Source organism: Marmota flaviventris, chromosome 10 (assembly GCF_047511675.1).
Source record: "Marmota flaviventris isolate mMarFla1 chromosome 10, mMarFla1.hap1, whole genome shotgun sequence".
Taxonomy (NCBI): domain Eukaryota; kingdom Metazoa; phylum Chordata; class Mammalia; order Rodentia; family Sciuridae; genus Marmota; species Marmota flaviventris.
This window is the reverse complement of record NC_092507.1, coordinates 31,068,899-31,094,067: the sequence shown is the minus strand read 5'-3', so window position 1 is coordinate 31,094,067 and position 25,169 is coordinate 31,068,899. Positions and strand designations below refer to the sequence as shown.

Below are 25,169 nucleotides of genomic sequence, written 5' to 3'. Positions count from 1 at the left end.
TATTTAAAAAAAGAAGAAGAAAGATAGATGGTGGTGAGAGGGCCTATAATTCAAAAGAAATTCTTTTAGAGTTGGAATACTCAAGCATGTTTGTCAGTAGACAACTTGAGCTTTCCAAAAAGTTAAAAGAATATAGGGAAGAGGAGAAAACCTTGCAGGTAGTGGGAAGGAAGAAAAATCAAAGACATAGACAGGCTTAAGCGGGGTGGGGGTGGGGGAATACACCTTCTCTAGGGTAAGAAGGAAGATCATGTCCATCAGTGGACAGAGAGAGGGCTGAGTAGGGGAGGGCTTAGGAGTGCTGAAAGATTGGACCAGTCTAGGAGAAATGGATCAAGTAAGGGAGGATTTACAGGAAACATCAGGGGCCCAACTATGCTTGGAGAAATAGTTTGCCAGTTTACAGAGCTGTGGTTTTCTTCTGTGGTTATTAGTAATCTAGATATGGAATGAGAAAAGACAGTTTGAGAATAGGGTTTTAAGTTAAGCTAGTAAGGCAAGATGGGGCAGGAATGGAGTGTATGTAAGGAAATCAGTGGAGCTAGGAGAGTGAGTAAGGTCATCAGCTACTGGTTGTGGACAGTGCTGAAGAATGTGATGCAATGCCTGTACTGAACGTGTAAGTCTCAAGAGAGTTACAAAGATGAGAGGTTGGTGTCAGCAAATGGAATGTTTAAAATTCTGAAGTTGCTGGGTGTGGTAGCACATGCCTATAATCCCAGTACCTCTGGAGACTGATCACAAGTTCAAGGCCAGCCTCAATAACTTAGCAAGACCCTGTCTAAAAAAAAAGATCTGAGTGGGTTGCTCAGTAGTTAAGGACCCTAGGTTCAATTCCTACTACCAAAAAATAAAATCCTGAAGTAGACTTGTTCCAAGTGATGGCAAGAACCAGACAGTGGCCTTGGCAGTAGGAATTTGAAGTAGACTGGAGGTGAAAGTCGCTGGAGTCATGGTAGTTAAATGGATCACTTCTAAGGATAATGGAAGGAATTGGTGTGGGACAGAAAGTGTGAGCAAGTACCAAAAGGCTTCATTTAACAAGGGGTAGTAACTTAGAGATCTGTTATATAACTGTGACCAGGAAAAGCAGATGATTAGGTCCATTTTTGGCCTCTGAAGAACATTTCATAGGTGGATGATCTTAGATTGGGGAAGCAGGAAATTGCCACCTCCATATCCCCAGCTTGGCCTATCCCAGCTTGGCCTCCCCCAGCCCAGGGACATGTGAGGTATGAAAAAAATAGACTCCATCAGCAAGATCAGCAATGAAAGGTGACCTCGGGAGAAACAGAGTTTTCATGAAGACTGAGTCAGGAGAAGAAGCCTGTGGTATCTCCCCACCCCCACCCCAGCCAGGTGGCAAAATGGGATAGAAAGAGACCTCAAGTAGAGGTTGAGCTGAGAGCTGATTTTAGCCTCACCTCCTCTGCCTTGTGACTGGGGTAAGTTGTCCCACCTCTCAGGTCTCCCATATGCAAAGTATTCCTCATGTGGGAAATAGATATGCTGCTGATACCAACCTGTTCTTTCCACAGGAGTGTTAAAAGGATCAAATGAAAGAAGGGGTATGGAATCATTTTGGAAACTAAATCATTCCCCAGGTATGTAGGGATTTTCTGTGATTGTTGTCTTCCCCAAGGCCTGTTTCTGGGTGGTGCTTTGAGATAGGTTCCTCTCATGACGCTGGCTTCAGATGGCACTGTGGCCTCCTAGGATCTCCACTCTTCCTATGGAACACATTGTGAGTCTGTCTGCCAGGTCATGGTCTAAACCTCTTTGACCCTGAAAACCCTTGTAAGACTAGAGGATTCTATTTGGCCCTAGAATTATTTGTTTCAAAGAATTTAGATGTTGAGTCTATCCCCTGTCTTCTTTCATTAATCCAGATTAATTATGGGTTTGTTAGTCTGGTCTCTTATGGATGTGCCTCACCTGCCTCAGTCAGTCACAGAGACAAGCAGCCTTCCTTGAAGGGCAGCCACCAGTTGTACATATTAGGGTGAGAAACAGGGGCCTGAGATAAGCTGTCTGCAGAAATGGGAGTAGAAGACAAAGCCAGGGCACTAAAGTATCTCCTTCCTAGCTGTATGGTCTTGGGCAAGTTTCTTTACCTCTCTGGACCTGGGTTCCCTTCTCTTTAAACTAAAGATGGCGAGGACCTCCTTCAAGGGTTGTTTTAAAGGTGACTTGAACTGACAATGGTGAGGTTCTTTATAATTTGGAATACTGATCACCTATCTGATCACTTTTCTCCACCACCACCGTGGTGTAGACCACAGCTGTCTCCTGCCTGGATTTTTATAGTTTCTTTTTTAACTGCTCTCTTGTTTCACTCCTTCCCTTCTAATATGTGTCATCCACATGGACCTTGAAAGGATCCTTTTGATTTTAAGCTGGTGTGTATCACTCCTCTGCTCAAACCTACCTGTCACTGAGAAGAGCCAGTGGTTTTTAGTGCCATACAAGGTCCTCTATTAAAGTCAATTTGACTTTCCTTCTGTGGAAGAACTCATGACTCCCAAGGCTGCCTCAGTCCCTCTGCTCATGCTCGACTGCCGCCGAGCACATCACCTGCAAGGCCACTGAGTATGCCCAGGGAGTGGTGAGGACATACCCACCCGCTATGGTAGGCGCCTTCCTCTCCTGCAGGGTCTGACCGATACCTGGAAAGCCGGGAAGCCTCTCGACTGAGTAGCCGGGACCCCTCCTCATGGACAGTCGAGGACGTGATGCAGTTTGTCCGGGAAGCTGATCCTCAGCTTGGACCCCATGCTGACCTCTTTCGAAAACATGTAGGTGCCTCTGTCTGACCTCTCCCATGTTTACTAGAAATTTTGCCACTGTAGCCTATAGACTTTTAAAGGGCATTAGCTATCCATTTGTTCCAGGTCCTTTGAAACAGAATGCAGGAGATGCCATAGAAACATAGAAACAGAATCTGGGGTCTCAGACAGACCACTGGGCATTATGTCCACTTTATTCAATGAGTGTAGGATGATTTGGCCACATTCCTGCCGGGTTTGTGGACTGGGGCTCAGCTTCAAGCACAGGGACCTCAGTCCCTTCTCCCAGAAGTTTGCTTTCCCACCTGCCTTTGCGTGAGAATCAGGGGCCTCAGCCCAAGTTTTTAAAGAATTCCTAGCAAGTGACCCCACACACACACACCTTATCAGTCCCCCATCACCTACTTGCTCCTCTGTGAGCCTTCAACATCTCTTGAAGTGACCCTTTGGCTCCATGGCAGCATTGCCCCTGATCCCCCAGCTCTGACCATACTCCTGATTTGGGTCTCAAGCCTGCATCTCCTCAGCCAGTGCTGCTTGATACTTTTCTTTCTCTGGGCACTTAGAGTAGGTCACTGCTCCTTTATGTCTTTCACACCAGGTAGGTTTTCACAGTGACTAGAACAGGCCTGAAGGGCATGCAGCTGTTCAGTGAGTTCTGCTTTGGCCCAGCTCACGCAGAGAAGCCTCTGCTGCTCAGGAGAGCTGATGAGTCACAGAATAGCAGTTGAGGGTCAATATAAACACAGGCCAGGTACACAGACTGGGAGGTTTCCTGGAAGAGATGGAGTTGAGCTGGGTCTTAGGCTTGGAGGGTGGGGAACCACCTCCCAGGAACACAGTACAAGCTTGTGTGAGGATCTAAGCGACTGCTTGGTAGTCAATGCCTGGGGAAGAGGGATGCTCAGAGGCAAAGGGGGAGAACAGGAAGGCTTCAGTGTCCCAGCAGCATGACATACTCCATGCAGTTGGCACTTCTATGGGTGGCCTTTAATCAGAACGTGGGGCAGTCAGACCAACTAGGCCTCTGATAGCACCTCCCCACTACCCCCATCTCCAGGAGATCGATGGCAAGGCCCTGCTCCTGCTGCGCAGTGACATGATGATGAAGTACATGGGTCTAAAGCTGGGGCCTGCACTCAAGCTCTCCTTCCACATTGACCGGCTGAAGCAGGGCAAGTTCTGAACAGGAGGCACAGCCTAGACAACGGAGTGGTCGGGCAGATGGGGCATTCTGCTCCTAGGCACCTCACTGGAGCCCAGGCCACTCCAGGACTCCAGGAGGCTATGTGGAGCCACCACTGCTACCCCCACCCCTCTTGCCATGATGAGTCCTTCCATGAAGGACCAAGGAGGGGCAAGTATGGGCCTGGGGCTGGCGCTGCTCTTCCCCTCAGCCCTGCCATGGCTCTGAGGTCCCCTCTATTTATTTTTTAAGCCCAGCTATCCTCTCACCAGGAATTTAGACTGAGCACTGTCCAAGTGGCAGAGGAAGAGCCCTTGGACCCCCCTACCCTGCCGCTCTCCTCCTGGGTTTGGTGTGGCATCCCACTGCCCCACAGTGCCTGCCTTCCCACCAGATCCCAGACTCCACAAACTCATGGTGCAAACCTTTACCTTTTTTAAAAAAGATCTTTTCTTATTGCTAATTTATTGTTTCTGGACTTGGGCAGACACTCTGGGTAATACTTCTCTTGCACCAGACACTGGGTTTTGAGAGTAGGGATACTACCCTGCCCTGGTCCCAGAGAGGCTCCCAATGGGTGTAGCCCCTTTTCAGAGGACACTGCCTAGGGTGCTTCTCTTTGGAATGGACAGACCCACGTGCTCCCATTGGGAGAAGAGGGTCATACTGTCTGCCTCTCTCTGCCCCCAGTGGGCCATTTGTAGCCCCAGCCCTCCTGCGGGATGGGAGCTCTCCCACACGGTCTCCACCACAGTTCCTTACCCTCACCAGAACTGCTGCAGAAAATTGGGCCTAATGATTTTAGGCCAAAAAGGCCCTGTGGTTGGGGGAGGGTCTCTAGGCTGGAATGTTTGCCTCCTCACTGTCCTGTGCTTCCTTGTAAGCAAGTCAGCAGTTCAGCTGCTCCTGCTGCCATCTGGACTTATTTTATGTCAATTTGTTTATAAATAAAAACCAATACAGATGCCAGTGTCATTTTAATCAGTTAACAGTTAAGTCACTCTGCATTCAGTGAGCAGATCACTCTCCTCTCCATCTTGATTTTCACATACATAAAATGAGGAGCTTGGACTAGACGGTCCCTAAGAGCTCTTCTAATCCCAGCAATCCTACACAACAGGCTAGCTTCCAGAAGCCCCCAAGGTCCCAGCAACTGACTAGCAGGACAGTTGTGTGAATCCATTCTCTGCCCTCAAAGGGCTTTGCTGTGGTGCAGCTGGACAGTGGGGAGCCTAGCAGTTGCACCATATGGGGCAGTAAGAAGTAGCATGAGAGCCAGCAAATGTGAAGAGCCTCAGCTGGCTTCATCCTCACCCTCATGCTTATGACAAAGTTTAGGGTTTTCAGGAGCTGGAGAGAAAATATAAGGAGCAACTGCTCAGTGCAGTGTAATCTGTTATGGTTTGGATCTGGAACATCCCCCAAAGCCTCATGTGGTGAAGGCTTGTAATGTTCAGAGGTGGGGATGTGACTGGATCATGAGGGCTCTAACTTTATCAGTGAATTAATCCACTGAAGGATTCATAGCTGTATGAATTTAAGATGTAGCAGAAACTGTAGCAGGTATAGTTGGAGGGAGTGTATCCCTGGAGGCAGGCCCGTGGGGACTGTATCTTGTCTTTGGCTCTGTTCTTGGCTGTCATGTGCTGAGCAGCTTTCCTCCACCGCATCTTTCTGCCATGATGTTCTGCCTCACCTCAGGCCCAGAGCAATTGACTTGGCCAACTAGGGACTGAAAACAGGAGCTGAATAAATCTTTCCTCCTCTAAGTTGTTTTTCTCAGGGATTTTGTCAGAGTGACAGTTGACTAACACTGACCATAACAGTAACAACACTTGTATAAATCTGTGCCACACAAACTGCTCTTTAGGAATTATAGTTATCTTACTGAATCTTCACAACAAAGGAAAAGCTCAGGTCCCACAGGCAGGAAAGGCCAAAGAAGAGTTTGAAGCCAGCTTACCTGACTGTAAGGCTTAAATTCTTGCCTGCTTGCTATAGACCCTTGGGTGGGTCATTTCCCTCCTTTAGGCCCATCAGGCTATGAGTGGTTTGGATGAGACTTCTGCAGGCTCTACCAGCCTTTACCAGTTCTTGATGTTCTTGATAGCATGAACAGGAGGCACAGCCTAGACAACGGAGTGGTCGGGCAGATGGGGCATTGATATTGGCATCAAAGTCGACAAGAAGATCAGTGGAATTGACAAGAGACAAATTCACATACCCACATATCCTTTCCACTTGGCCACTATGAGGTTCTAATCACAGTCACTGAAGCAGCCAGTGTCAAGGCTGCCAAACTACAATAGTCCCTCTTTTCTATACTCCTGAGCATGAGGCCCTGGGTGGCTGTGCTGTTCAGTCAAGATGCTCCCAAAGAGGGCCCGACTGAACTTGAGGAACAAACTTCTGAACGTCCTTACTGCCTCAAGAGACCGAGACATTGAAGCTAACACCTGTATCTGAGCAGGCCAGACATGCTGTGAGGCTGGGCCTCATGGAGCTGAATGGACACCCTCACTTGCTCATCACCAAGAGTAGGCACTTTACTGATGTTCAATTTTGAAAGTGCTTATTGTGCTGAGTTTTATGTATATCATCTCATTTAAATTTCACAGCCCTTTAGGATAACAACTATGTTCCCCTATCTTATAAACACAAAGACAGCTTAGAGAATTCAAGTAATTGCCCAAACTCCACAGCTAAAAATGGGTACAATATCTCACCTTACATCCAAGGAATAGTTCAATTTCAAGACTCCCATAGGGGAGGCTGGATGCAATCTGAAGCCCTCAGACAGGAAACAGCTGCCAGCAGGTGGGGCAAGGCAGGCCTTGCAGAGGCTACAGTCACCAGGATAAACAAGAATTGTTCTCCTTGGCTGCCCAGGTGATGGCTTAGGTACAGGGGATGGACATCAAGGAGAAGGCAGGACTCACCTTGGCTTAGAAGCATGATGCTCCAAGATTGCCAAATCTCTTTGAACAATATGATAGGCATAGTTTCCAGGGTCCCTGTGAGGGCCATGCCATTTTGAGGCACTGCACTCAAGAAGCCCATAGTTTAGGATTCTGAGACCAATTTATTTACAGGTAGGGGACATTTTTACCATAATAAATAGTGCCTTGATAGAATAAATATTGTCCAAGTGGCCATACTACACAAAGCACTGTACAGATTCAGTACAACCCCTATCAAAATGTCAATGACGGGGCTGGGGTTGTGGTTCAGTGGTAGAGCGCTTGCCTAGCATGTGTGAGGCACTGGGTTCGATCCTCAGCACCACATAAAAATTAAAAAATATAGGTTTTCTGGCTGTCTACAACTAAAAATAAATTTTTTTATATACCAATGACATTTTTTACAGAACTAGAAAAAAAAAAGTCCTGAAATTCATTTGTAAGAATAAGACCCAGAGTAGCCAAACAATCCTGAGCAAGAAGAGGAATGCTGGAGACATCCCAGTGCCTGATCCTGTACCACAGAGCTATAGTAACCAAACCAGCATTGATATTGGCATCAAAGTCGACAAGAAGATCAGTGGAATTGACAAGAGACAAATTCACATACCCACAAAGGTGCCAAAAACATGTTGGAGAAAAGACAACCTTTTCAACAAATGGTGCTGGGAACACTGGATATCCATATGCAGAAGAGTGAAACTAGATTCCTACCTATTGGCACAAAAGTCACATCAAAATGGGTCAGACTTAATAAATTAGACTAGGAACACTGAAACTGCTAGAAGAAAACATAGGGTCAATACTCTAACATACTGGCACAGGCACCAATTTCCTTAACCAGACTCCTAATGTGTAAGCAATAAAACCAACAATAAGTGGGATGTCATCAAATTTTCAAACTTCTGCACAGCAAAGAAAATGCATGTGAAGAGAGCCTACAAAATAACTAAACAGACATTTCTCAAGAAAAGTAACAGATGACCAACAAATATATGAAAAAATGTTCACTCTAGCAATCAGGGAAATGCAAATCAAAACCACACTAAGATTTCACCTCATTCCAGTCAAAATAACAATTATCAAGAATACAGATAATAAATGTTCAAATCTCTTTGAACAATATGATAGGCATAGCTTCCAGGGTCCCCAGGATATGAGGGAAAAGGTACACCTGCAAATTAGTACAACCACTCTAGAAAGTAGTATGGAGAGTCCTCAAAAAACTAGGAATCGAACCACTATATGACCCAGCTGTACTCCCTGGTCTTTAGCCAAAAGAACTAAAATTGGCATACTATAGTGATGCAGCCACATCAATGTTTATAGCAGCACAATTCATAATAGCCAAATTATGGAACCAGCCCAGGGACCTGTTGATAAATGAATGGATTAAAGTGGTATATATACACAATGGAGTTTGATTCAGCCATAAAGAATGAAATTATGGCATGTCTGGTAAATGGGTGGAAACAGAGAACCTCAAGCTAAATGAAATAAGCCAGACACAGAAAAGAGTCAGATGTTTTCTCTGATAGGCAGAAACTAAAGCAAAATGGGAAAAATCAGATATCATAAAGATGGAGAAGATCCAGTGGAAAAGAAGGAGATCAAGAGGGAGGGAGGAGGGACAGGAAAGGAGGGGAAGGAATGTAGAATGAATTTGACAAAATCATACTATGTGCAACTGTAAAAATACCACAGAGAATTCTACCTTTATGTATATCTATGAAATACCAATCAAAAAATTAATAGTTGAGTGAAAGGAAAAAAATAAAAATATTGCCTTGAAACAATTGACACTCTGCTTTTATCTGGTTTCCAGGGGAACAGAACTAAAAAAGTGACTAAATGCCAAGTCTGAAGGAAGAGAAGGAACTAACCTCTGGGGTCAGAATTAAATGTTGTTTAAGAAAAGCAGAGCCAAAAATGATTAAAGAAAAAGAAAACCAAATAAAGCCCTCAACTGGTGGAATTGTTTCACCAAGTCAGGCATTCTAATAATGACCAGTCATCCAAAGTAGCTGGGCTGGCCTTGGGCAGGCCCTTGCACACGCGGTGTGGTGCAGGAAAGGCCACTCCATGGAGCCCAGCACTCCACCCACCCATGAAGCAGGAAGACACCATTGACTCATTGCTAAGGAAATCTGGAGGAAGACACCAAGTACTTCAGGAGATAATGATGTGCAGGAGCCCAGGAGTGCAGCTCAGAGGGAGACCACTTGCCTAATGTGCTTGAGGCCCTAACTAGTTCCATCCCCAGCACCACAGTGGGGGGAAAAAAAGTTAACCCAAGAGCCTAGCCTCTACTAAGGGACGGTCAGGGAAGAACTGGGCATTTTTCTGGAAGCCCTCCCCATCTTTGACTCCTCCTGCCTGCTGGCCAGGTGGACTTCTATACTTAGCTCCATTGTCTAGACCATTAGTCCTGAGGAGTATCCACAGCACCCCTCGTTGGCGTCCTTGTGGAACTTAAATCTTTCTCTGGGATGTGGCACTGGTGAGCCAAGTTGATGCACTGCCCCTGCTCTCACATGGGGTGCCACAACAATTCCTAGAAAGAGCCTGAGCTGGCTTACTCCACCTTACAGCCAGGCACCCCACCCTGCCAGCCCTCAGAGTTTTGCAGCCTTTGCTGCAGTCTGGCTGGGCACAAATAACCGAGCTGCCACAAAGCCTTGTAGATTCAAACAGCAGCTCTTTATTCCCCAACTCTCACCGGCACTGCACACACCACACGGGAACACACTCCCTCACCTGGGCTCCGTCCAATCTCTCTGAACCCCTGTGAGAACTCACGGGAACTTCAAGGTAGCAGGCGCCGGAGGCAGCAGGAGCCGCCTTATTGCCCGCCAGTAAAGGTCAAATATACAATACAATCAATCCAGCATCACAGCAATTATATATAGCTTAACTCAAATCATCATCTCAATGGTTTGCTGGCGTCACCTTTCAACCATTCCCTCTGGCAAATGCCAGGCATCATTCTGACTGGGCTGTGGCTCTCAACAAGTCTCTTTAGCCTAACTCACCCCAAATCATTGCATCTGGTTTTGCTCCCACATTCCATTAGGCTTCAAACCCCTAGTCCAGGAACAATGACAGCCAGGCATCAGAACTGGGTGCTTAGCCTATAATAAATACCAAAGCCACTGCAGGTGCTCTCAGAGGCTAGCAGCCAACAGCAGGATGGACCCTGGGGCAGAGCTCCTTGAGTCTCAGAGAAACCCTACAGGTGACTGGGCCTGGACCCATAAAAGGTGAGGCAGGAAACTATATGCAGTTGGTGGTTTGCTAGACAGGACTAAGGGCCAAAGCTGGAGCATCATGGGTCCCAAGAGCTCAAAGGCCATGTCCACAGTATTCCTACCAGAATTTGCTTTTTTAACATTACTGTCTCTCCCACAGGTATCTGAGATTCCCTGTCCCCCTTCTCCTTGATTAGCCCCCCTGGGCAATTAGCAAAAACTAAATTTGGGAGTTGAGAGGAAGAAAGAAGGCAGATGTCCATCCCCAATTCAGGTTCAGTGATCATGGCTGTGTAGACCGTCACATGGGCACTCCAGAGAAGGTGAAAGGGGAATTCCACTGCATCTCTGTGCTCCATCTTGGGTCCCCAGCTCTCATTCCAAGAGTCTTAAATTCCAGAGCTTTTTTCCTTCAGTGCCAAATGAGGCTTGCCAATAAGATCACAGACATCCAGCAAGAGGATTAAAAGATACTGCTTTCCCAATTCCATCACCGCATGAGTGGCCTGCCAAGCACCTCGACTTCTAAACCATAGCAATGAGCCTGGGATGAGGTAAAGAGCCCTGTTCAATTACAATGCATTTCTGTATTTAAAAGACTATTTTTAAAATTGTATTTAGTGATTATAATAAAAGGCAGTTTTTACCCCTACCCCCAAAGGAAGTGAAATGAATGTTCAGCTCATATACGTCTGTTAAAGGCTATGGAAAAATGGGTGACAACGTGACTTAGAGAGATTGCCAGTGAGGGCGGGAAAGCTTTGACATGCAACTTGGCATGGGAAATCTCATGCCAAACAGCTGCCTGTGGCAAGGCAGTGAGATAAGGAAGGAGAACACTCCTCGTTGGTTCATGTGTTTCACCCCAGGACTCTTCTGTGGCCAGCTGTCTCTTTTCACACAACCCAACACAACTGGCGTTAACCATCCTGAAACAGCTGCAGCCGAGCTGTCCAGTGCTGTGAGAACACCTCATGGATGACACAGTTGAGAAAGGCTGGAAGAAGGGCTCAGGGATCCCAGGACATCTCAGGCTGTCCCTTCATTACTCTCAGGGCTATGGAGACAGCTGAGGCAGACCTGGCTCCAGGCCTGGGCAAGGACAGTGCAGCTGCCCAGTCTTCTCAGAGCCCCACACTGCCACCATGAAGGGCTGGGGCTTCTTCCCTTCCCCCACACCATCATCTCTCCTCCAGTTCCCCACTTGAGCTTCTGCCCCCATCCCTAAGGGAAACAAAACATCTTCAGAATGGCTGCCTGCTGTCAAGCAGTCCTTCAGTCAGTCGAAGCATCACCTCTGTCCTCCACGCTCACTCCCCATAACCAGAAGCTTCCAGAAGCAGCATGAGAGAGAATATGTTGAAATACACTTACCAAAGTCCCCACTTGCCAGGAGCAGGTCCCTGCATTTGGAGAGGCTGTGCATGACCCATGTCTTCGTCCCAGTCAAACAACAGGTAACAACCCTGTACTTCAAAAGAGACAACAACACTTGATCTATTTTTCAGGACTCTTCTAGATAGCAACTTTTGTCCCTGGCATAGAGAAGGGCCTGTTGTCAGGGGTGGTTCTGGAAGCTACCCTGTGTATTTTGGTCCATCCTGGGAGCAGCTGGGACTCTCTGCCTTCCTTCTCTGTCTCTGTGGTCCTGACCAGTTAGTTTCTGCCCATCTGTGAGGCCCCCAGGAGGCTTGGCACACCTGAGTCTCCTGTGAGGTCCTGGGCCATCTGAAAGCCCAGGGCCCTGGGAGGAACAGTCCACAGGAGGGAATCCTGAGAACAAAAAAGGAAGTATAGGTTTTAAGCACCAGGACCGAAAGTGGTGGCAACTGGGTGGCCTGCGTGGGCATTGGGGCCTAGAAAGGCACTGCAAAGGGAGGAATTATGTCTTCAGCCCCTACTTTCTGAAAGCTGCCCAGAAGGAGCCCCATGATCAAGCTTATGTGGTTGGTGGGCAGCCATGTCTGCAGGTGTGGGAGAGGCCTTGTCCACAGCTGACCAAGAAGGCATTGTTGACCCTCATGAGATCACAGAGGCAGTTGTGCAGGCCCCGCCCATTTCCCAGGACCCTGGTTCTCCCTGCCTCCATGCTAAGCTCTAAGTGCCCTGGGAGGTGCTAGTAGGGGTCGGGGTTGTGGGAGCTCAGAACTGGCACCTCTCATGTTCCTCCAGGAGCCAGAAGGATATGAAGGACTTAGGCCTCTTTCCTCCTATTCCTGTTTGCCTTGAATGCCCCTGCCCCAGCCGCGGTGGCTCCCAGACCCCACCTGCCTCCAGGATCCAACCTGAAAAGATGCAGGCTGGTGGCACCTACCACACCAGCCAGAGGCTGGCTGTGTGGGGGTGAGTGGAGGGACTGGTATGTGCACAGGCACAGCTCCTGGGCCTGGGGGCAAGGCACAGGAGCCCAGCTGTAAACCCCATTCTCAGCCTCCTCAAATTATATATATATATATATATATATATATATATATATATATATATATATATATATATATATATGCAAAGGCCATTTGTCTGGGGAGGGAACATAGATTTTGTAAGTGTGCCAAAAAGCATAAGAACCCTCTGACCTCATACTTAACTAATTTCAGAGTCCCTACTGGGTTTGGACCAGGCAGGCAAAAGCAGCCATGGGGCTGCTGGCCAGCCCTGAGTCCTGGGCTAAGTCCTCTCCAAAACACCCTCTTTAAAAGGTTTCTTTGGAACCTGGAGGCCGTAAAAATCTTCTAGTTGGCAGAAAACCCCAAGGGTACTTACGAGGCCCCTAGCCTGTGGCCTGGGGATGGAAGACAGGACCCCTGGGGTCATCAAGAGGATGTGGTGAGGCTTTTAGGGACCTGAATTGTGGGCCTTCCTGCTCTTCCTTGGGCAAATACCCTCAGTCAACCTGCAGGCTCTGAGGTCTGGCTCAGTCCTTTCCCACTCTCTCTTGCCCAGGTGTGTGGCAGACCACTTCTTGGTGGCCCTCTGCCCTCCTTCTCTGTCTCTGTGGCCCTGCCAGTCTGAGAGGCCCCTAGGAGCCTTGGCACACCTGAGTCCCCTGTGAGGTCCTGGGCCATCTGAGAGCCCAGGGCCCTTGGAGGAGCAGTCGACAGGGAGGAACCCTGAATCCCTTCCAAGGAAGACACCCCATGACCCCAAGTAAGAGATCAGCACAAACACAGATGTGGGAGACCTTCATGGAGTCCCAGAGCAAACAGCCCCTGCCAAAGCTCCCCCAAGAAGAGTCCCTGCCCGAAGACACGAGCCCTAGGGCAGTTCCCCACATGTACACGCTCTATGTGGGCCACCTGAATCCCCAGTTCTCAGTGCCCGTGCTCGCCTGCCTGCTGCGGGATACCCTGGAGCGACTTGAGTTGCGGATCCCACGGGAGCACATCGAGGTGGTGAGGCGGCCACGGAATGCCTATGCGTTTGTGCGGGTGGCCACCAACAAGAATGTCCTGGCCTCCCTACCCTGGCGCCTGCAGATGGCCATGGAGGAGAAGCTGATCCTCAAAGAGCTGACAGCCCGGGGGAAGGAGCTGGTATTGAGTGAGGCCCGGGAGCCACTAATCTATAGAGAGGTAAGTGGGACCTCCCCAAGCCAGTCCCAAAGACACCCAGAAGGGAGGCCTGGGTGAGAATGGCCTGTAGGGTTGGGGGATGTCTTTGAAAAAATGAGGACAGATCTGCAGACTTGCGGCTGCTCAAGTGATACTGGCCTAAAGCCTGAAGCTCATATGGCCCACTTTCACCCAGAGGGCCACTATCCCTTAGAACAGATGGCCAGCCTGAGCTTGTCTGAAGAAAAGCCAAAGTGTGGGGCTTTTTCTTGGGCCCTTTTGCATTCCAGCCTCAGCCTGAGAGGGCCTCAGATACACAGGTCCTGATTTTTCTCCTTGGCCTACCTCACCTGCCCAGTAGACAAACACCAACACCACTCTGTCCTGGCCCTGCCCTCAAGGAGCCCCCACTCATGAGCAGCGCCAGATTCCACCAATCACAAATCTGAGGTGGCTGTCTGAAGACATGGGGCAGTCCTCACTGCTCTCTAGGACAAATTCTCAGGGAACAAGCTGGGACCTGGAGAACTGGAGAGGCACTCAGGACATTCCAGGCAGAAGGACCAGCACTTGCAAAGGGACGGGGCAAGGGTTTGAGTTTGTAGGGAAAGCTGCTTGGTGTCCCTGGACTGATAAGTGAGTCTTCTCTGGGGAGCCACAAGGCTAGTAGGGCAGTGCCTTTCATCGCAGGTGCCAGCCCACGCTTAGCCCCCAGCCCTGGAGAGGCGAAAGCAGCAGGAGCCAGGAACAGGTTTCCAAGGGGGTGTGACCACCTGACTTGCCCTAGGGCTAGAGGAGGATGCCTGGGAAAAGGAGAGTCAGTGAGGGGCTTCCTGATGAGGCCCAGACTAGGGAAAGAGCCACAAGGACGTGACCACTCTCTCAACAGATCAGTAGCCATGGAAGTGGGCTTAGGAAGGGCAGAGGAGAGCTGGGATTCAGGAGGACTTGCCAGAGGTCCAGGAAGTAGCAGTCAGGTTTCAGGGAGATCATGAAGCCAGTGCAGTCTCTCAGTTCAGAAACGTGCAACTTGACGTGGATGGGGACCTCAGGGTACTTAGGAACTCAATCATCAGGCCCTGGGCCTCACAAAACTATCTGCAACCCAAGTGGGAAAAGACTGGCACACAGATGTGCCGGCTCCCAGTCCTAGGAAGAAAATTCCCTTCTTACCCACCCAGGCATACCACAAGCCAGACACCTAGACTTAGAAAGAGGCCAGGAGGGGAAGGGACAATGGCTAGTTTAGACCCTTGAACCAGGAGGGTGGTCCCACATTGATGGCAGGAGGGTGAGCGAATTAGGCCATCAGACTAAAGGAGGCATCAGGATGTCCACGGGGGCTGGACCTCAGGCAGGGGCGCTGTTGGAAGTCTGGCAGTTGTCTCAAGGCAGGGGCTCCTGACTTCCCAAGGATCCATATGCCCCACTCTCGACCCCTACCCCAGCAGGAGGAGGACAGTGGCCCAAGCCGAGGCCCCAGCCCTGGCCCCAGCCCTGGTCCCAGCCCGGGTCTCAGCCATGGCTCCAGTCTCCCCATGCCAACAGGACCTGCAGACTCCTCATCTAGGTGGCACTGCACCCATCAGTGGCAGATTTCCCAGAACCGGCCCAGCGGCGTGCGCTCTGACAGCGCCATTGTACACCAGGAGATCCTGGGCCAGGAGCACCTCTTCCAGGGCACTTTCCTGGGCAACGAGACACGAAACATGGAGTTCAAGCGGGGCGGTGGCGAGTACTTGAGCCTCGCCTTCAAGCACCACGTGCGGCGCTATGTATGCGCCTTCCTCAACAGTGAAGGAGGCAGCCTGCTAGTGGGCGTGGAGGACAGCGGCCTGGTGCAGGGCATCCGCTGCACCCACCGCGATGAGGACAGAGCGCGCCTGCTGGTGGACTCCATCCTGCAGAGCTTCAAGCCCCAGGTCTTTCCCAGCGCCTACACCCTCACCTTCATCCCTGTCATCAGTGCCTCCACCACCAATGTGCCTCTCAAGGTAAGCCTGTGGGACAAACAGGCTTGTCATCTGTCATGGCCCAGCAGGACAATGGCCTGTGCTACTTGCGGGGGGTGGGGAGTGGAGCAGGGGGGTGGGGAAAGGAATCCCTCTAGGAGCCACTGCTCCCTTAAGGAGCCAGGGCCAGGGTGGAGTCCTGGGCAGGACTGGGGCTGCCAGCGTCAGCTGTGGCCTCCACCCAAGCTGCCATTCCCCCACCAAGGTGCTCCGTCTGACTGTGCACAACCCCAAGACCCAAGGGGAGCCCCAGCTGTACGAGACAGACCAGGGGGAGGTGTTCCTGCGGCGGGACGGGAGCATCCAGGGGCCACTGTCCGTCAGCGCCATCCAGGAGTGGTACAGGCAGGTGAGGAGGCCCAGGCTGCAGTGGGCAGGGCCCAGCTAACCCAGCTCCTCCAGCCTCTCTGAGCAGTCCTGTGCAGAACATCTTGTGTCCTCGGGTCCTTGTGTCCTGTGTCAACCCATGAGCACAAAGGAGGGCCATCCCCTATAGTACACTGTCCAGTGGCTAGGGGAGAGGCCCAAGCAGTCTCCTCAAAATCTATGTCCCTCTTTCCATGGTGCCTGACACCCTCACCCACCCAACTTGAGTGGTTGAGGTATTCTGTTGTTGAGAACAACAGGAGAACGGAGAAATGAGAATATTGGAGAGTTACAAGAAAACCCCAAGGACTGTGTAATACATTCGGGGGAGCTCCAGAGGCGGGGAGGGGTGTGCTGAACATAGTCCCAAGGGGAGGTCTTTTTGCAAGAGGGAACTGCCAGGTGGTGGAAAGGCAGAGGGCAAAGGAGGCAGTCAGTTTGAGGGAAGGATGTGGCTAAGGGGCAGCTGTGCCTATCCTAGCATCTGGGAGGCTGCAGAGGAACACTCCCTCCCCACATCCGTGCTCTGTAGCCTGTCAAGAACCCAGGGCTGCCTGGGTCATGGCTCCCCCTCCCCTCAGGCTACAGTTCGCTCCAGGGTGAGGGTGGACAGCTGGGGCTGACATCAGCTTGGCCATTTGTGCTATGCTGCCCCTCAGAAGTGGACAACAGAGCTGAGCAAGCTGGAGGAGAAGGTGAAGGTGCTGACGGTGGAAAAGGAGCAGCTCCAGCAGCAGCTGAGGCAACAGCGGCCTGTGTCCTGCACCTGCTGTGTCCTGTAAGGGCCCCACGGGCCGCTGCACAGTGCCAAGCTGCACAGGGTGAGGCAGAGACTTCTGATCTGGGCTAAGTCCTAGCAACAAAACGCACCTGGGCCAGGCAGGTAGGAGGGAGCTCTGGCTTCCTGCTCCTTCAGCACAGACCCACGTGGCTTCACCAGAGCAGCCTCTGTGTGTAGCCAAGAATGTTCTTGGCAGCACATCCCCAAGCATGGACTTTCAGAAAGAACTTGGCCAGACTCATCCTATGGCTGAGCTGTAAGGAAATGTCCCTCTCCCTCAATGCTCTTTTAGCCCAAGCTGAGGTCTATGACCCCAGTCAGCTAGACAGTGCCAGAAAGGAACTTGTCATCTTAGGAAGGTCCCTCATAGCCAGTAAGGCATGTTTGGAAACATTTACAAGGCAAACAGGCCATCCTGCAGCCCTCTCCCCTAACTTGCTGGAACTTGAGATTGTTAAAGATCCTTAATAAGTCATATAACCCTGGGGTGCAAATGGTTATTTCTAGCACATTTTGTCAGCCAGCCAGACACTGCTGGGTCATGTGTTCCCTGCTCTATCCACCTCTGTCCAGGAGACACAGCCCACCCTGGGCTCCTACCACACAGGGCTGTGGGTGGTGACAGGAGCCCAGTTAGCCTCAAGCTCAGCTCCATGTTAAAGGCCAGGTGCCTTGGGGCAAAGCACTCACCTCTTTGCTTCAGTTTCTTTGCCTGTAAGAGTAGCAGTGGGCAGGGCAGGCGTTGTCATCATCAGGAAGTCCCCAGGGTGCTGGCCCTAGCCCAGAGCAGCACCTGCACAGGAAAAGCCTACTCCCATTCTAAGCACCCCCAACCCTGGCTCTGGAGAGGGTTCCTGCTCTTGTTGTTCCTCTACTGTTCCCACTGCCAAGCCAAGACTAAGGCCAGAGCAGCACCTATACTCAGCCCTCCATGTTCCTCCTGCCCCCTGAACCAGCCATGCCAGCTATGCCCACCAACTCCTTCCACCTGCACTCCCCCAGCCCCACCCCCACTCGCCAGCCACTCACAGCCTGGACCACTCACAACTGCTCTGAGACTTGGTTTCCCACTTATCAGACAGGATACAAGCCTGGCCTTGGCCACCACTCACACTGGTTAGAGACCAAGTGTATCATGGATGTATGTATCATGACAGGTCACCAAACTCCTAATACCAGAGATGAGAACTTTTAACTCAGTGATGACAGAAGCAAATCAAGTGAAATGAGCCCAAATGTATAGGCAAATCTTTAACTGGGGTTTCAGCTAAAGGGAAACAGCACTCATCAATGGCCCAGATTGCTCCCTAAATAAAGGGAAATGCAAGCTTTTATTGGTTTGCTGGGATGGGCTAGTCTGATAATTTTCCATTGACCAGGAGCATGGTTCCAAAAGATGTTGAGGATACCACCAGTCACATTCAACTTGCCTGGGAACCACTCTTGTAGCTGGTGCCCATCCCCCTGTGCAAACACCCTGGCCTTGGGGCTCCATCTGGGCCTATGACAGGGCTAAAGGACTATGGGTTTGGGGGCTGCTCTAGCTGCAGAAAAAGCACCAGGGCAGGAAGAAGAAAATATGCCCGCTCCAAAGGCAACTGACACATCTACAGGCAGAGCCGAGTAGAGTCTATCCAAAAGTTAAGGAAACAAAGGAGACAAGCATATGAGACACTCATCCCAGCCACCCACCGGACATCTGCAGCCCAAATAGTCAAGTGTTTTTCAAGTTCCTGAAAGGTAGCCTAGGCAAGCATTATCGTCATAACCCACACATCAGAGGTGTTATCTACAGCAAAGCTAGACTTTGTGACCTCCAAAATCAGTGATTTTTAAGTTGACTTAGAATAGGTGAAGCCAGAGTTTAGTGGTAACAACTTCCTCTTGTGTAAACATTGTTTCTGTGGTTTATCAGGTCTGAGGCTGTTGGAAAGAGCACAAGGGCAGAGAGGCAACGTGACCTACCATGGTGGTCCCTGTCTGTAACTCACCCAGTGGGCTGTCCCAGGGTGGCTGAAGCTGCTCAAGAGCTACACAAAGAATGGATTACTTGAGCTGGGGTGTCCCTCAGTGGTGGCGTGCTTGTCCAGCATTCACAAAGCCCTGGGTTCTATCCCCAGCACCAGGCATGAGGGTGGGAACCTTACTCAAGAAGCCACAGCAGAGTTTCTGGCCAACTTCTATGAGCCAGGCACCGCAATCCTCAGAAATGCCCTTAGTGGGAAGTAGCCAGTTTCTACAAAGGCAAGGTGATCTCAGTCAGCTGCTTCAGACTGCCCAGAACCCAGGAGAGATGCTACCAAGTCTCTTCCAACCTTAGAGAAGCCTCTGGGCCCTGGTCAATCGACACTGGCATGGCAGGGCGACACCATCTGGCTGAGCTCTGCAGTCCCTGGAGAGCTATGTGGAGTTCCTTTTCTCAGAAAGGTTCTGCAGGTGGCCAGCCCTAGGCAACTGGTCACCTTAAGGGAATCTTCACCAGGGGCAGGAACATGACTACAGGGAGCTCTTCCAAACCTCCCTATACCCACCCAAGTCCTCACTGTCTCAGGACACTGGTGACCCCAAGGGACCTGCCACTCCCTCAGTGTGGGGAGTGACAGGCTGCTATGTGGCATAAGGTCAGAATTCCGCTCAACCAGCCATAATAAAAGCTCTAGACAAGTATGAAGAGCTCTGTGGAAGTGAGTGTTTTAGGTCAGTCTGTGAGCAAGGAAGGCAGACAAAGGTGACTTGTTCTTGGTCAGAGAGCAGGAAGGCAGGCTCCCCCTTGGACCACGAATGGAAGGACAAGAGTCTACTTCTCTTGAGTCTCTCTGAAGTAGAAGCTGGGCCAACTCACTTGTGAGAAACACATTTCCCTCCCCAAACCCAGTATCTCAAATTTCAGCAAGTGAAGGCTGTTAGGTAGACTGGTGAACAGGTGGCCTGAGGCCTGAGTACCTGCCTCAGCAGAGAAGACAGCTCGTCTCTAAGAGGTGTGCTCAGCAGCCAGAGGGTGAGTGGGTGCCTGTCACCAACCCCTCACCCAGGACAGTGACCATGAGCTGGACCTGTATTCCAGAGGCTGAGGGTGGAAGCAGAGCGGGGAGAAAGCAGTCCAGCTGGTTCAGAAGGTCCTTGGTCGGCCATTCTCATCTCTGGGGAGGGGCCCAGTTTGCAACTAGCAAAAAGGCCCCCTGTGCAGGGGCCTGCACTTCTTCCCTCCCCCTTGTCCCTGACAAGCTGTACACTTGGCACTCATGTCACTTTCAATCTCTCCTGACATGTGAGAACCAGGATGTGAAGCCCTGTTTGAAAACTCAGGTTCCTATTCACAAGAAAGGCTCGCCTCTAGCTTACAACACTGGGATTGCTCACTGAGGCTGCAGGCCAGAGGAGCAGCAGGCACCAGCGGCACCCCAGCCACACACTGCAGCTTTCCCCACCTGGCCAGTAACAGACATAAAGAGAAAGAAAAGGCATCTCTTGTTCTGCATTTTTTATTTCTTAAGTTAGAGTATACATGGAGTCCAGCCAGAATACAGTAGGCAGTGGCTATGCCTATTCCATCACATTAAGAAAATAGTTTTCATATTGCATTTTAACTGCAGTTAACACCATTCTGGAAGAAGAAAGTACCCTCAGGTCAAAGCTGTCTATATATGAGAGGGTTTTAGAGGCAGTTTCCCCACAAAGATTCTTTTTATTATTTTTTTTTAAGTGACCCCTTGATGCAAGGAGTGTTTCCCAACCCCAGGACCAGGAGATGCAGCCAGAGGTGCAATTTTAAAATCATACTTCAGAGACACCAACTTCTTGCTGCATCATGTGACACCAAACTGACTGTCCCTTTGGAGGACAAGGACCAGCCACAGTTGGCACCAAGAGCTTCCACAACTCAAAGCAACACTGAGGCCTCAGCTCTGGCTTCACTGCTTTTGGTGACAGGCGGTGCAGGAGGTCACCAGCACCCCACAGGGGAAGCACCGGCTTCAGTGATCCTCCCTACAGTGATCCTCCCATGTCTGGTCCAGCCACCTGCACTGAGCAACGGCCTGGGCACCCAAAGGAAGCAACAGGCAAGACGCTCGAATCCACAATGACACGAGGTAGTTGGAGAAACAAGGTGGTGGACAGGCCTCCATCAGCCCCTGCTGTCAGCACCCATCTCAATGTGGGCTTCTCATCTCACAACCTCCTGACCTACACGGGAAAGGCCAAGCAGCAGGCGGGCCCGGAAACAGTGTACATGATGCGACATGCCAATGACAGTTTTCCAAATACCTTTCTCCCCGTAATAAAATAATCTTAATAAAAACATAATTTAAAGGAAGTGTCAAAAGCCGAGTGTAAAATCATAGCTGTAAACTCTTGTCAAAGTCAAAGGTTCTCTTGAAGAATCATCCCTGTTTAAAAAAAAAAAAAAATGTTAGCAATTATATGATGGCCAAGTAGAAAACTTAAGAATGTACAGTCAGCTGCCATGGGGAACAATGCCTGTTTTTCATGGTAGAATAGCAGTAAGAACTTAATATGAATAATCAGAAGCTAAATTTATAATTCCTACAGAATCACACATTTTTAAGACCTCTGCCTTGGCCCTGACACAAGCACTCTTTGTCCACAGTGTCCTCCTCTTACTGGTCTGCTGACAGGCACGTCTCCACAGAAACTCCATGTGGCTGACCAAATGCCCACCTGCCTTCCCCTGCCCCTGGCCCTTGTTGTCTTCCTGGTCAGGGGTCAGGGATTAGGGGGTGCCTCTGTTACATGCTCACCTGGCACAGATTAAGCAACCCAGGCCGTCCTGATGCTGACTGACTTCTCATGCACGCCCATCTGTCTATGCCCATAGGTTAGGTGGCCAATCAGTAAGGCAGAAGGGGAATCAATGGAGGTCACTGAATCAGTCCAGCACTAGGCCAGCAGAGGCCCCAGGGGCATGAGTACAGGCACACAGGATCCAGGAGGGCCACCTGCCCTGCCTCAGGGCAGGAACTCTCTTACCTGCAGTGGGACCACCAACAAAGTGGACCATACTCTCCCCCTTCCAGACCCCCACCCTATCCCCTTTCTGATACCCTCACCAGCAGAATCTATTTCTGACAAATAGTTTACTCTGTAATCTTAAAGGACTTTTAAAATTCATGGCAATGTCCATAATTGTTCTTTATAAACTTACAAACCCTGTCACTAAACAGACATTCAAAGCCTCCTTGCTGTTTGAATTTTGAAGAATTTCCGGAATAAGCAGCAATCAAACCAAACTATCTGCAAGCAGTATCAGTTCTGAAACACGTCTTGGTGAGAGCTTGAGGAGCTGCAAAATGACAGGCCATGCTGTCATGCCTGTCACCTCCTTCACCATCTCTGAGTTTATACAACTTCGTGAAACAAGGCCTAAGAACCCAGTCCCTTAGTTGGTCAGACTGGCACCTCTGTGAAGCAATCAACCATGTGACACCTGTCCAGTGACTGGTGTCACCCCAGCAGCCCCCAGAGCAGGGCAGGTAACTTGGAAGAGGGTGGCCCACTCACTCATAGTCACACTGACCTTACCACTTCCATTCTCTAGCCAATAAAAGTTCTTAGCACCAAACTTTCATGATATTCTTACAATCCTAGTGTGTTATCACTGTTTTGATAACACACTAAAACAAAACAAAAAGACCAACTTAACATTAAAAATATCACTTACATTGCCAGATCAGTCATGGTTTATTGATGGAAATTTCAGTTCAGTTATTTCAGAGTCAGGGGAGCTGCTCCCACTTCTGTCACTGTAGGTGTCCCTGTAGAATACAGAAAGTTTATTCCTCTTCTCCTGCCAAAACCCTCACGATACTTTTGTTTCTGTAGCCACTGTTACTGCAGGGACATGTGTCCACACAGCACAAATCAGACTTCACTACACAGTACACTCAGCCTGAGGCTGTTGAGGGATTTCATTCCTCTTACCATTCAGTTAATGATAACCACGCATTAGAGTAACCAGCCTCAGATAAGGGTGGCAGTAGGGTACAAATCCCCCTGGGGTGTGGCATACTCCCTGCGGAAAAACCCTGTCTCCTTAACATGAAGGAGACAGACCTCTGCCAAACATGCTCCTCAGCAGTATCACCAGAACCAGATGCTAGAGAGAGCAGGGCCTGATCAATACACTAAAGGAAGCAGCCTGAGGAAACTCCAGGACAGAGCAGGAACCTCTGTGGAAACGTGAGGAACACATGGTGTCTCATCCAAGGACCCAGCCATGACACCTATGGCTTTTTCTTGGGACTGATTGTGTGACACCTCACTGTGAGAGCCAGTGACCCCAAAGGACTGGTGAAGACAAGGAGCTGATTGCTGAAGCAGTGTCCCCACCTGGGCGAGAGCCTGCAGCCTTTCTGGAGGTAATGTGGGAGCCGCCCCACAGAGGCCAGGAGGAGGCCAAAGTATGGCGGGGAGGGCTTGATAGGCCTGGACAGGAACTCTGGGTGGTACTGAACTCCAACAAAGAAAGGATGATCTGAAATAGAAATCCAAATGATCCATTAGGTATTTGGGCAGAAAATGTGAAAGATGAGAAAAAAGTCTTATTAAATCGACGCCAACAGTCTGGGGCCTGGTGGTAGAGTAACTTCCAAATGTGTGCAAGGCTCTGGGCTCAATCCCCCAGGAAAAAACCCTAAATTATTTCAAAGTAATGTTACCATTTGAATATAGGTAGAGACAACCCCAAAGCCTGAGTGACCTAATCCCCTTCTCCCAGCACTGTTGTCCCCTCCCAGCTAAGGGGGCTCCTCTCCATAGACCCTCCCTGGGTCCCCTGGCTACTGTGACTTCCACAGGTTGAGCCACGCAGATCATATGAGAACTGAAAGAGGCCAAGTATCAAGTCCACCCCCTTTCTAGAGGAAGAAGAACGGAGGCCTAAGGTTACCTGGCTGCCTGCGGAAGGCCACACACAAGGATAAACTTCCTGGAGCTCCGGCCTCTTTGTCACCAAGACCTTTCCCCTCACAAGACAATGCTAATTCTGATTTGTCCAGAGCAACGACACATGGCTTTACACTTTCCCATGTGCCAAGAAATCTGACTTCATTTTTCATTAAATTCAACTGTCTCAGCAATTACCTTCCAACTCCACAATCTCCATCCGCTTCCCTTCAACATCTTGGCCAACAAACTTCAAGCCCTGCTCTTCCAAGCACTTTTTCAAGACTGGATTCACCTGTTGATCCATGAAAAATAACTGTGCTGATCTCTGTTACTGTGTCTCCCAAGTAACAGAAAAGAGCAAACACAAATTGGAATTCTCACCTCAAATCGATGGCGGTGCCGCTCTTCCAGGTAGTCTGGGTCTCCATAGAGTTTTCCTGGGGAAAAAAAAAGGCTGGATTTATGACTTTTGACTTGCCAAATACCCTGTTTCACACATCCTACTTCACAGTGGACTGTTATCGTCCACATATACAGGCTGCTGGAATTCTGGACCATGCTTCCTGCTCTTAGCACAATTTAGACTAATTTTTGGCTTCTGGCTCCTTCTGACACACTAAGAACCACAATGGAACCAGGCTCACCACCTCCATCAAGCTAAAGACAGAGTGCCCCGCTGCTAGACGCTATCTAGCAGACAGACCAGGACCCAAGCACCCTGAGCCCTGAGGACAGTGTGGGAAGAGAGACAGTTTAGAGCTTCGCAGATAAACTCTGGGGACAAGAGTTCAAATCAGTGTCTGAAGGTGCCAGCACCTGGTGGCTGTAGGCAAAGAGGCACCGTGTGTGTGCAAATGGGCTGCTTAATTAACCCACTCCAGTGAGACCCCAAGTCACAGAACACTAGAATTGGAAGACTAGTACTCAAGCAACTCAAAATTAGGCTGCCAAAGAGCCCCAAAAGAAACACAAGAGCACCTCTGCCACAGAATCAAAGGCAGAATGTTTGGGGGTACGGAGGCGGAGGGGGTGGACTAAGAGAAATGTCTTAAGTACTTTTCTTGCCCAATTTCCCTTCATCTCTAGCATATGTTAATACCTCTGCCACAGAATCAAAGGCAGAATGTTTGGGGGTACAGAGGCGGAGGGGGTGGACTAAGAGAAATGTCTTAAGTACTTTTCTTGCCCAATTTCCCTTCATCTCTAGCATATATTAATACTTTCTTCGAGTAAAATCTATTTGAGTTGACCCATATGAAATTGTCATTTTTGTGAGATAATAATCATCAAATTTCATACTTAACAGTGTAGGAAAGAAACAGACTGCAATGGATGTGACCTAACTGCCCTGTCCACATCCCAGAGTCCTGACCACA

The 25,169-nt window shown here is 49.8% G+C and overlaps 2 protein-coding genes and 1 long non-coding RNA gene across 22 annotated transcripts in view; 1 reads left to right on the top strand and 2 right to left on the bottom strand.

Annotated features, from left to right (window-relative positions):
• The window catches only part of LOC114094374 (uncharacterized), a 42,618-nt gene extending 24,960 nt beyond the window's left edge, over window positions 1–17,658 (bottom strand). For 2 of the 3 annotated variants that reach the window (XR_011708817.1, XR_011708818.1), the window contains exons 1-2: window positions 17,578–17,658; window positions 11,555–11,646 (exon numbers count right to left, since the gene is read on the bottom strand). This is a non-coding gene — a long non-coding RNA (uncharacterized lncRNA). Of the gene's footprint in view, window positions 1–11,554; window positions 11,652–17,577 lie in introns of all 3 variants that reach the window. The other variant, XR_003583019.2, reaches the window with a different exon arrangement.
• Window positions 1–21,211, top strand: part of LOC114094371 (polycomb protein SCMH1) — a 209,802-nt gene extending 188,591 nt beyond the window's left edge. For 11 of the 18 annotated variants that reach the window (XM_071617736.1, XM_071617739.1, XM_071617737.1 and 8 more), the window contains 7 exons: window positions 1,539–1,604; window positions 2,653–2,795; window positions 13,486–13,749; window positions 15,177–15,722; window positions 15,946–16,089; window positions 16,766–16,927; window positions 20,591–21,211. In XM_071617736.1, coding sequence (XP_071473837.1) covers window positions 1,539–1,604; window positions 2,653–2,795; window positions 13,486–13,749; window positions 15,177–15,722; window positions 15,946–16,089; window positions 16,766–16,888 — 1,286 coding nt within the window. In that variant the 3' untranslated portion in view covers window positions 16,889–16,927; window positions 20,591–21,211. Of the gene's footprint in view, window positions 1–1,538; window positions 1,605–2,652; window positions 2,796–3,846; window positions 4,937–13,485; window positions 13,750–15,176; window positions 15,723–15,945; window positions 16,090–16,687; window positions 16,928–20,590 lie in introns of those variants that run through there. The other 7 variants (XM_071617750.1, XM_071617749.1, XM_027937509.2 and 4 more) reach the window with 5 other exon arrangements.
• Window positions 20,354–25,169, bottom strand: part of Ctps1 (CTP synthase 1) — a 29,330-nt gene continuing 24,514 nt past the window's right edge. The window contains exons 15-19 of the mRNA XM_027937512.2: window positions 24,175–24,230; window positions 23,989–24,085; window positions 23,236–23,380; window positions 22,568–22,661; window positions 20,354–21,275 (exon numbers count right to left, since the gene is read on the bottom strand). Of these exons, the coding sequence (XP_027793313.1) occupies window positions 22,577–22,661; window positions 23,236–23,380; window positions 23,989–24,085; window positions 24,175–24,230 (383 nt within the window). The 3' untranslated portion in view covers window positions 20,354–21,275; window positions 22,568–22,576. The remainder of the gene's footprint in view (window positions 21,276–22,567; window positions 22,662–23,235; window positions 23,381–23,988; window positions 24,086–24,174; window positions 24,231–25,169) is intronic.